A 12,799-nucleotide genomic window follows, 5' to 3' on the forward strand; every position below is an offset into this window, starting at 1 on the left:
TCCTAGTTCAGGGTTGTAATGCAGTTCTGTATTTACCTCGGTATTCATACTGGCCACCATCATAATTTTGTTCTTTCGTTTTACTCTATTTTTACATTTTCCACACTTCAACACAATAGGAACACACCAGACACATATGCCAATTATTATGATGACAATTAGTATAAGGATCAAGAATTTGCCTATGCTGGCGATCACTTCCTGAACCCATTCCCCTAGACCTGAGAACCATTTTACTGGGTTCAGCCATGAAACCCATCCTTCTATCTTTTCCCCTACTTCAGCCACTGAAGCGTTATGGTTCTTACGAAACTCCCATTTTAGCTGCAGAATTTTATCCATCTTTCGGTCTATCACCGCCTTGGGGTCGCTAGTATCATTGGTGACGTAGGTGCAACATTTTACTCGAAACTGGGTGGCTAACGTTACGCAATACCCTCCAGTAACAGCAGTTAAATAATTCAACACTAGCCTGTGTTGCACCAGTTCTTTCTTGTAGGCTTGCAATTATCTCCCTGTATACCTGAATGTGTCATCGTACATCTCGGTGATATTATCTATCAATTTAGCAAGTTCCTGAATATACCTAAAATTTAGTGTTCCCCGAGCGATCCTGGTGGGATCCAGTGCAACTAAAACTTGAAAGCCAGTTGTCTCACTAATTAACTGAGTGGCTTTATGCACATCACCAGGTATCATATTTCTTTTGCCTCTGTGTTCATATTGTGTGTGAAGATATGGTGACGGTGTGTTTTTATGTATACCAAGCATTTCAACATGTGTGAGGGTCATGACTTCTGGGACTACTCTTCCCAGCTAACACAAACCTTCGGAACTCGGGGAGAGCCACTTATACACTTTTCTTCCACATATAAAATATACATTATCAGGGAGAACATAAGTGATGGTATGCATCATTATCATTAAGCACATTTCTCTTGCAAACAATCCTATTTCTGGGTCTTCCTTCTGGTTCATGCAAGTCTCTGGCTGTATTATTTTAGCACAATAACCATCTGGCACCTTACCAATAATTTCTTTGGTGGAACTCAATGTATACCGATACCTAAAATGTTTCCCACCAGATTTAATTGAGCGTAACAGATCATGGTTTATGGACTCATTATCAGCTCTTTGTGAGAAGGTCATCATCTGATTATTCCCCGTCACTTCCCAACTCCCGGGTTTATTGGGGTTGGTTATGTTTAAACACAAAAGTGATCTATCTACTTGGAATTGGTAGAGTTTGAAATGAGGTGGTTTGGATGAGAGGAATTTTCCATCCAATGTTTTCCCTTTTTGTAATTCTAAAATTTCTGTGGTATTCAGCGTAAATGGCACCAACCCTATGTTATGCTGTCCCTGTGGCACGTGTGAACACACCCAGCAATCAGTTTGATTTAACACTTTGCCTACCATGCTATGATAATCCTCTAAAGGATACCCACCCCAGTGCGGGTCATATTTAGGGTGACACCGTTGGATACAGTTCTCATCAACTAGGGACCCACATAGCTCACAAATACAGGAATCTTCAGACGATAAGCCTCCACACTGTCCCCGAGTATCCGGAATGACAGCTCTTTTAACAATAACAGTACTAAGATTGGTCAGACAATCCCCTGATTGGCATTGCACTCCTCCTGACTCCACTCCATCAGCACTGCCATCAGCTCCCGTTTCCTCAATTGGTCTCCCATCACAGAAACTGGATATTCCCGAACCGACCAGGATGGTGAACACTCTAAAAGAGAATATGAAAATGAACACAGCAGGCCCGTCCATTGTCACAACAAGAACTGCAAATTTCTCTTAGTTCAGGAATCTCACTACGACCTTTTCAATCCTCCTGGAACAAGCTTGCGAGTGACAGGTTCACGCTGTCAGCCTCGTCTCCGACTTGTTTCTCCACCGGTTGATTGACCTTTTTGCAGTGAGTGGAATGGACCCAGGTATCTCTCTCGGCCACCTTCAAAGATGTAGTACTCGTCAGCAGCACCTGGTACGGACCTTCCCACCAATCAGTCAAACAACCTGAACGCAAGAAATTTCTGATCATAACATATTCTCCTGGCTCAACATCATGTCAGTTAGTTTCAGGCATATCATGGGACAACAATTTCAGTTTCTGCTGCTGTTGTTTTAACTGCTTACTCATTGATATAAGATACTTTACAGTTACCTCGTTGTTACCCTTCAGGTCTTCCTGTGGACTTATAATCAAATGAGGTTGTCTACCGAACAGTATTTCAAATGGGGACAGATTTAGAGGAGGTCTAGGAGTGGTACTTATGCTATGTAGGACCAAAGGTAACGCTTCTGGCCATGCTAGTCCAGTCTGCCATGATTTTACTTAACTTATTTTTAATAGTCCCGTTCATCCTCTCTACCTTGGCACTGGCTTGCGGTCGGTAGGGGGTGTGAAGTCGGCTATTAATACCCATCAGCTTACACATATTTTGAAGAACATCACCTGTGAAATGAGTACCCCTGTCACTCTCAATGATTTTAGGGATACTGTACCTGCATACAAATTTCTGAACTATTTTCTTGGCAGTAAACGCAGCAGTATTAGTTGCTGCTGGATAGGCCTCACCCCATTTAGAAAATACATCCGTGCACACTAATACATACTTAAGGTTCCTGCAGGGTGGTAATTGGATGAAATCAATTTGTATCACCTGGAAAGGTCCATCAGTCGGTGGAATGTGGGACAGTTCAGTAGGGATCACTTTCCCTATGTTCTTCCTCAAGCAGGTCAGACAGGACATTGCTATCTTTTCTGCTTGTGAAGAGACACCTGGTGCACACCAGTATGCTCTCACCAACTTGCACATACCTTGTTTTCCCAGATGAGTAAGACCGTGTGCTGCCTCAGCCATGCTGGGGTAATATGCCTTGGGGGCTACTGGCTTACCTTGTCCGTCTCTCCAGAGCCCGGAGGACTCTTGCCCACATCCCTTGGACTTCCAAATGGATTTTTCCTGAATTGAACACAAATTTTGTATCTTAATTAATTTCAGCATATCAATTGTTTGGAAAGACATAATTTTTTTCAGTTGGAGAAAACATTTTTAACCCTGCTGCCCATTTTGCAGCTTCATTGGCTCTGTTGTTGCCCAGTGACACCGGATCATCCTCACATGTATGGGCTTTACATTTAATTACTGCCACCACTTTGGGCAGTTGGATTGCTTCTAAAAGATGTTTTATGTGTCGGGAATATGCAACTGGTGTGCCTGCTGCTGTCATAAAATTTCTCAGATGCCATAGAGCCCCGAAATCATGCACCACCCCGAATGCATACCTCGAGTCAGTGTAAATGTTAGCAGATTTGCCTGCTGCCAGTTCACATGCTCTAGTAGTGCTACTAACTCTGCCATCTGGGCTGAGTGAGGAGGACCAAGAGGTTTAGCTCCTATGATGTCTGTGTCATTTACAACAGCATAACCTGTACATAATTCACCTGTGTCTGTTTGTCTATGACAACTCCCATCTGTATAAAAAGTCACATCCACATTCTCTAAAGGTGTGTCATGTATGTCAGGTCTAGCAGTAAAGGTCTGATTCAGATATGTCATACAATCGTGCGTATCATTATGTCCACTGAACTCACCTCCCGCCAGCAACTTGTCTCATTCCACCCTTTGTACATCATGTTGTACATATGGTAAATACGTTGCTGGATTCAGCGTGCTGCAACGTTTAACAGTGATGTTTGCGGGTGCGATTAGAGCTAGTTCCCATTTGGTAAACCTAGCTGAAGAGACATGTCTGGTTTGAGCTGAGTTCAACAGAGCAGATACAGCATGGGGAGTGTAGACAATCATATCATGACCCAGTACCACGTCCTCACTTTTACTCACCAATAGAGCGGTAGCTGCTACACTTCTCAAACAAGTGGGGAGTGATCTTGCTATAGTGTCCAATTGGGCACTGTAGTATGCTACGGGCCTACTGGCATCACCATGTTTTTGTGTGAGGACACCTGCAGCACAACCATCAGCTTCCGTACAATACAAATCAAAAGGTTTTTTATAATCAGGTATTCCCAATGCAGGAGCATTTGTCAGACTATCCTTAAGATTAAGGAAAGCCTGCTCTGATTCCTCTGTGTGTATGACATGATCAGGCTTTGAGGAAGAGACTAATTCCTGTAAAGGCAAGGCCAAAATAGAAAAACCTGGGATCCACATTCTACAATATCCACACATTCCCAAGAAGGTACGAATTTGCTGTTGATTCTGTGGCAGTGTCATGTTTTGTATGGCCTGGATTCTATCATTTGTTAGATGTCGTAACCCCTGGGTTAGGCAGTGTCCCAAATATTTTACTCTGGATTGGCACGGCTGTAGTTTGTCCTTAGCCACCTTGTGTACTGTAGGCGAGAGATGAAGTAACAAAAGTTTAGTATCATTCAAACATGACATAAACTAGTCAGAACATAGCAATAAATCGTCCACATATTGGATTAGAACAGATCCATTTGCAGGTTGAAAGGATTGTAAACAGTCGTGTAATGCCTGGGAAAAGATACTGGGGCTGTCTATGAAACCTTGGAGTAACCGTGTCCATGTATATTGTACACCTCTGTATGTAAATGCGAATAGATACTGACAGTCAGGGTGGAGAGGCATAGAGAAGAAATCAGAACAGAGGTCAATGACAGTGAAATGGGTTGCATTTGGTGGGATCTGCATCAGGATGACAGCTGGATTTGGCACTACAGGGAATTGGCTCTCTACTACCTTATTAACACCTCTAACATCTTGTACCAGCCTATTACCCCTCCCACCACTCTTCTTCAGAAAGATGGGACTGTTGGCTACACTAGCTGTACGAACTAAAATTCCCTGTTGCAATATTCGCTCAATTATTGGAAAAACCCCTAATTCTACCTCCTGTTTTAGTGGGTACTCAGGAATTTTTGGAGCTTTCCTATTGCTTTTTAAATTTACCATTACAGGGCTTACGTTTGCCATTAATCCAGTGTCCTGTCCATCCTTAGTCCAAAGGGAATCTGGAATTTGGGACAACATTTCATCTATCTGAGATGGATTTTCATTTAAACTTGTAGAGTGATACATTATCCTTTGGGGAGTGTCCAATATATCCCGCACCTCGTGTGCAACTCTCTCTGGGATATCTAAAAATACACCATCAGGGGTGCAATATATAACACATCCCATCTTACATAACAAGTCTCTACCCAGCAGGTTAGTAGGAGTTGCAGCAGCCAGAAGGAAAGAATGTCTGGTTTGCAACGGCCCAATAGTAACCTCTGTGGACTTTGTTAAAGGATAATGTTCCACTTTACCTGTTACACCCATTGTTGGTACTGTCTCGTTGGTCACCTGTAAATTAACGGGAGATTTTATCACTGACCTGGTCGCCCTTGTGTCTACAAGAAAAGGATATTCAGTACCAGCTACATCAACCATCATGACCGGTTCTTCCCTAGTACTTCCCGTTAACCTGACTATCTGTAGACTACAGGTATGACGTGACCCCTAGCGTTGGCTACCATTCTCCAATAAAGCATTTACGGCCACAATTGGAGCTGGTGCCTGCTGAACATTTGCTGTTCTCTGTGCATATCCCTTATGGGGATATCCAGGTCTTCCCTGATTTGGGGTTCCTACTCTTTTTACTGTACAGTTTCTACTCAAGTGTTCTGTTTGTTTACAATTAAAACATGTCCGTAGATCGGGTAATATGTGTTGTTGTGAGGTTTGAGCAGAGGGTAAAGGTGGTGGATATGGGTAAGGATAGGGAGGGTAACGGTATTGTGGGGGATATGAGTATGGGACCTGTGGTTGTATTGGGTTAGTGGAAGAGAGCTGTGTTTGTTGTTGCGTGGGGTTAGTGAGGGCATATAACTGTTCAGGTGTAAGTGTGTGTGCAGGTGCGAGTGTGTCTGTTGGATGTGATGTTACCGTCATTCCCTCCAGAGCTTGGATACTGACAGCCATTGGTTTTTCGCTCTGGGTCTCTCTCTTTTTTGAGATGTTTTTATCATGTTCTATGACAGATTCTATGAGGGTATCTATTGTGAGTCCCCTCCAGCCAGGCTGTGAGGTCTGAACCCGGGTCTTTAAATTTTCTTTCAGACCGTCCATTAGTACCGTGACTATCATTCCCCTGTGGTGAGTGCTATCTTTAATATCTTCTATCCCAGTGTACTGGGTGATAGCCTGCAGAGCCCGATTGCAATAATCTGCTGCAGTTTCACTCTCTTTTTGCTTAATGGTGAAAATTTTGTTCCAGTTAACTACTACTGGAAAATATATACCTATCACAATACACAATACACAATCCGTGATAAATTTTGTCACGTCGGTATTGCGTGGCAGACAGGACCTTAACACCACACGCCAATCTTTATTAGTTGGCTCATGTGAACTACCCAAATTTCTCAAAAATCTTTGACATTTGGCTAGTTCCTTTTTGGGATCGGGGAAATAATTTATGATGGAATTTAGTTCTCCTCTTGTCCAAGGGCAATGCATTACTACTTCCCTCGTGGGCACTACACCGTTCACATCTGCATTTCCATTCGGAACAGTTATCATCCGAATGGGATGCAGACCGGTAGCGCTGCTACCTTTGACCTGGTTAACAGGCTGGGGGTTTAATCAGCTGCTGCTATGTATGGTATGAACAAATTCCTCTACGGGTGCAGAGGGTGTTAGCACTTCCCTTGCTTTTACCGATGGAGATGGCAGCACCACCCGTGATTGTGGTGATGCAGCATCTATCATTTGCACAGCATCGGAAATGGCAGACATTACAATAGGCTCATCATCCACATCATAAACATTTTCTTTATGGTTGCTTAAGAGAGGGTACAAATTGCTTGTTACATTTTTGTGGGTATTTTTGGTAACTGTACTTGCACCTCCATCCACATAAGGTGGGGGAGGTGAGTGTGAACTGCTGGCAATACTTTCCACAACGCTACCTTGTCACACGTGTGCGCCATTTTGCGGCTCGCCCGTATTGCAATTTAGCGTCACGGATGTATTCTCTGGCAATGTGCTCGCGACGCTAGTTTGCGTCGCTTGCACATTTTTAAGCCACGCATCCCCTTCATGCTGCCACAATTTTAAACATTCATAATATTTAACCTTTTTCTCTCGGGAGCGCATCAGACTGATGTGATCCCGAACATTGTCTAATACATCTTTATCAAAACTACCAATTCTGGGAAACGGTCTAACACTCTTCATCGTCATTTTAAACCATACATCACAATACCTTATTGCATAAGTACCGTACTTAGTATGCATAATACGACTGACCTATCCAATCGGCGCCTCCATTAGCAGCATATCATTGTCTAACATCTCTACTCTTTGCGCGGCTCCCATTCTGAGACAAAATCCTACGCTTTTCAATAATGATTTAAACTGGTGAAAGACAATCAAGATACTTTCACTTACCTGTGGACAATTTAAGTCGGCAGCGCCCACACACCTGGATAAGATTTGAAAAAGGCAACTTCCACACCCGGATAAGATTTAGTAAGGCAACTTCCACACCTATGGAAGTTTGTATGTTGGCTACTTCCATGCACCTCTCTACAACAAAGACAATATGTACACCTGCTACTGTGTATAGAACGGTAAGCTGCTTACCGAGCGGCTAGATTAACCCTTGCACCTAGCCCTTAAGGATCATACGATACCCTTAACTGTAGGGAACAAGTTACCCCTACCAACAAATATTCACTGTTACACACTTTTTCCTGCGCAGAAAAAAATACACGTTAACCCAGATATTGATAACAATTGAAAAATGTAAACCTCAACGGCTTTATTTAAACATGTGGCACCACGACCGGAAGTACGTATACGCTATTGTGCGACCAGTCATATACACAATAATGCGACTACCACACAACCGTATGACAACTTTTTAGCTGCGTACGCAAAACTGCATCTTTGCTGTGTGCAAAACTGCAACTCAGCCCCGTACTCAATACTGCGGCACCCCTTTAAAATGTTAGGTTCTATCAACAAAGGAAAACAAACTTTTTCCTCTCTTGTCCCTGGATTTTAGTCAGCTTCCTTGGCTCACACGAAAACGGATAGCGATCTTTCAGCACAAAGCGGTTGCAGGTAAACCCTGCATGTGGCCACTCCACCCTTTGCTGAGATATCGATAGCCGTATGTGCCGTGCAAGCAGGTAAGTGACTTCACTACGAGCCCCCAACTAACGATACTTAATTAGAACCTCTATATACCCCTGCCTATACCTTCTAATATCCTACCTATAAACCTCTAAGGATGATGCTAATTTGTGTATGCAGTCATATAGTAAATAGAGACTCCAGACTTGGAACATGTGGTTCCAAAGCACAAAGTATTATTCAAGTAAAAGTACAGTCAGTTACACGCTATTGATCCAGACACAATTCGTCACAAAGGAATTATACAGACCCAAGTACAGTATACATACCCAGCACTTCCGGACCAGATGTTAGGCATCAGCAAGAAACCCCTCATCAATCAGCATTCAGGAATAGACAAAACAATAGAGACGTTAGTTGCTGATGCCATTGGTTCCCAAGGAGGATACATCTGTTACAGAGCGTTTAACAGGCTGATTCAAATAGACCCAACCTAGCCTCAAACAACTGGGGGTCTCTGGATTCCCGCCACATGCAACATCCTAACAGTTGTTCATATTATATACATTTTGTTGCTTGAAGTCTCTGCGGTCCATAAGTTGAGAATGCATGATGCGATCTCCACACCGATGATACCGGAATACTGTGGAAAGAGTATGCATCAGTACAAAACCAAACACGGCTTACTTAGCATGTATAAAACCTTAGTTACCAAATAATCTTTATTTCACAGCATTTATACTAAATGAACGAACTTAAATCTTATACCTTAAAGCTTATGGAACCTTGTATGTGGATATGTAATGCGTGAACATTTAGCTACTAAACAGCGTTTTCATATAGGATCTTACGCATTCGCTAATATGCGACTAGTTAACAGTGCAATTGTGCGTATTAATGTGTATATGAGAAATGATGAAACATGCAATCGCATGGTGCTAATAGTAATATCGCCATATGTACTTAATTGTGAGTATCTAAAATGGCGCTTGGGCGGCCATTCGCAAAATGGCGTCTTGCGATCTTATTTCCAAGATGGCGTTTTAAAGTGATCTTGTCTCAGCCAATAATCCAGCTTCGACAATTTCATCCCAGTAGGGGACCATGAAGAGTGCTTGCAAAAAACAATTGCCTTAAATAATCCTTTGCAAACCTTCTGTTCTGTAAAAGAATTTCCCAACCTGTACAGGGACATTAAAAAAACAGAGTTAGTTAGTGGCCTTCAAATTGCCGTTGTTCCCACTGTCCACTTAACCATATTACTTAGATATGTGAACAAGCAGAACAGAGCATTAAAGCAACATTTCAGTTTAAGGTTTAAGTTTTTCGTTGTGTCTGGAGATCATTTAGAATGCAGAAAAAGAGCTCCACCACAAGCGGCAGATGACTAAACTCACACACAAAAGTTTAATAGAAATAGATACAACACCAGATCAGATGTTTACCCTGGAGGATCTGTCTGATTCATCATGGTGCCCCCAAGACCAAGATTGTGCAAATTCTGCCAAAAGAGAGACTGACACCACGGCTAAACATAAGGGTCACCTTCTGGATGTGAATTGTCTCATTTGCATGGGGAAAACCTAACCCCCAGATGACATGGATCTCAGCCAGTGGACAACATTGAAATCACAATTAAAACATCACAATGGAAGACTACAGTGTGGAGAATCTTTCTTCACCGTCAGGAGAGGCCTCAGAGAACATGAAAAAAGATGCTTTAGGTGCTGAACTTCAAGGGATTTCTCCATCATGTTCTGAAGTGTGGAAAGGTTTAATTCACATGTTTCCTTTAAAGCAGTTCAAAGATACAGCCTTCAAAGTTTCTGGCTATAACACCCAGCTTTGCCAAGAATTACCAAAGATTATCACAAGCAAAGGATTCATCTGTCCGGAATCTATCTGGGAATTCATTGATCATATCTGGCCTGAATGCATTAAGACATCCAGTGATTCTGAATCGCAAACTGAAATACGGAATAGTGAGCACAGACAACATGGAGGCCTTTGTTATTCTGCTGCCTGCATGCTAACCAATACCTCCCAGGCTAAACCCACTGGGGGGACCAGGGCTTGATAATAACTATCCCCATCTGTTGCTAGGCCTTCTTCTTCCAAACCATCTATCCTGGACTTCCTGTCCAAAAAGGGTGAGCAGGGTACAGAAAGAGGAGCTAGATTTTCCCGATGACTTTTTTTTTCATCTATAATAGATGATGTGGAGAGAGAAGAGCTTCATATGTTGGAAGCCTATTTGGCTCCCCTCCAGAGAATAGAGATCTGTTCCTCAGTGTCTATGCCTGAGCTGATAGGTAGTCTCTGTCTGTTGGTAAACACCCATCAGGAGATGGCAACACAAAATAACAACAACTATAATAAATAATGTGTCCACTTAACAGCAACATACCCCATATGGCCAACTCTTAACATGACACCCAGTTTGCAGCCTCCTCTTCCTTATGACACTAATCCAGTCGCCATGGTTGATCAATCAGCCATGTGTGGTCCACCCAATTTTTGGACTTCTACATTTTAACATCATAATAACACACTATAACACACTTGACTTATAATCTTTGCTTTTGTTTACGTTTTGAATAGAACAGTTTTAGAATTTAGGATGTCCACTCTATATAGGTTTGTAAATAACTATAGGCTTTAGTTTTTTAGAATATATAAGTTTATAAGCTGTTAGGATAACATTTATGCTATGTTTAAGATAAAAAACAACAACTTTGTAACCCAATAACTTAAAAAAAAGTGTTTTTTGCAATATTCATGCAGCCCCTTGACAGACAGCAGCACAGCACTCCTGCGCAGCTACGTCTATGACAGGTGTGGATAACACGCACAAAAAAACTATTAATTATTTTTTGGGCAGCAGCCCTTTGACAGACAGGGCACAGCACCCCTGCGCACCTACACCAATGACAGGTGTGGCTAACACGCACGCAAAAAAATGTGTTTATTATTTTGGGCAGCAGCCCCTCAACAGACAGGAGCACAGCTCCCCTGCACTGATGACAAGTGTGGCTAAGCTAACACTATATATTATTTTTTTCACACTGGGGGTGGGTGAAGAGCACCACTGAAAGACAGAGCGTCCCCTGGACAACACAGCACTACAGCCAGCCCCTATGGACAGGACAAGTACAACAGCCAGCCCCTATGGACACGACAACAGCCAGCCAGCCCCTCTATAGACAACAGCCAGCCAGCAATAAGTATTAGGTATTGACAATAACAACAGCACAGCACAGTTCCCAGCTCTCTCTCTCTTCACTCTCCACAGTCGGAATGAAAAATGGCGGCAAATTGTGGGACCTTTATAGAATCCAAAACCTGCGAGAATCCGACAGCAGGATGATGACGTTTTGCCTCATTTTGAGATCTGAGTCAGGCGGGAAAACCCGAGCCAACTTGTATCTGCCTCGGATCCCCGAAGTTTGGGTGGGTCCGGTTCTCAGGGAACCGGACCCCTCATCTCTAAATTTAACTAAGTTGTGGTTGTTAATGACATTTATTTGGTTTCAAAATATTGCTCAGCTATGATCCCTTAGGCCATGACATGCCAGACTACAAACCAGCTGCACCACATGGCAAAATAAAGCTGGGAACTCCTGTATGAGGCTGATATAACTAACATAGTATGTACTATGTTAGTTATGATAACATAACAGTACTTGAATATTCAAGTACAAAGTGCCCTGGATTGCTTACCAATGTCGTGGAGTCAAGGACTTTTGCCCCAACTACAGGGACTGTTAGAAAGTTTGGTGAGTGAGCATGTGTCATTAGCACCTTGCACTTGTACACATGGAAATGCAGTGGTGTTTATAGGGCTGACAATGCTAGATGTGACCACACCTCCTTTTAGGTGCACTACCAGCGTGCACAAATCCAGAACTAACCTAATTTCTAATATTTATTTTTTCCTCTATATTTCTTTTTTCCTCTATACAGGAAGGTTTGGAAGAGATAAAAGAAGCAGATGTTGGTAAATTACAACCATTAGCCAAGAGATCTAGCAAAATGAGAGCACAGACAAAGTCTAGGAAAGTAAAAAGGTGCGCCACTAGCTGTCTGCATGTTGCTAGTGTCATCTCTTTCTTCCTCTCACTACTCCTTTATCTAGGTCTGATGGTGCCAGTGACTCTTTACCATAGGGCACTTACCATATAAATCTGACCCTGGTAATGAAAATAGTTGAGAAACATTTTCTGGTTAATTTTGTGCTTCCTATCTACATTATGAATGATCTGCAGGTAAAGCATTATACTGCTCCATTTTGTATTATTGCTATGTATATCTATTTACAGATTGTTATTTGGTTGGATGGTTCATCTGTCTTTTGAATGTTTTCTGTTGTAATGTTAAGACAACGCTTGTGGTAAAGACATAACGCTGGTTTGTGTTTATCTAATACAGAAGTAAAGAACGTGCCCGTGGTAGTACACATTTCAAGGTATCCCAGCCCACGACTAAAAGAAGCCTATGTCAGGACCAGAGATATAACAAGATCTGTTGTTCTTCACATCTTGAGTCAGGTACTGACTCATTTATACTAATATTATAAGAACATTGTCTGTTAATTCCAATTTGGCGCAAAAACTACTGAATCGATTTTAACGAAAACTGCATAATTTTGTAGTGGAAACTCCCAAAAA

The 12,799-nt window shown here is 42.3% G+C and overlaps 1 protein-coding gene across 1 annotated transcript in view; it reads left to right on the forward strand.

Moving 5' to 3' along the window:
* Positions 1 to 12,799, forward strand: part of ZNF831 (zinc finger protein 831) — a 148,173-nt gene that overhangs the window by 63,265 nt on the left and 72,109 nt on the right. Inside the window, exons 5-6 of the mRNA XM_088482740.1 lie at positions 12,096 to 12,199; positions 12,561 to 12,679. Of these exons, the coding sequence (XP_088338866.1) occupies positions 12,096 to 12,199; positions 12,561 to 12,679 (223 nt within the window). The remainder of the gene's footprint in view (positions 1 to 12,095; positions 12,200 to 12,560; positions 12,680 to 12,799) is intronic.

Source organism: Taudactylus pleione, unplaced genomic scaffold (genome assembly GCF_031769625.1).
Source record: "Taudactylus pleione unplaced genomic scaffold, aTauple2 ptg000018l, whole genome shotgun sequence".
Taxonomy (NCBI): domain Eukaryota; kingdom Metazoa; phylum Chordata; class Amphibia; order Anura; family Myobatrachidae; genus Taudactylus; species Taudactylus pleione.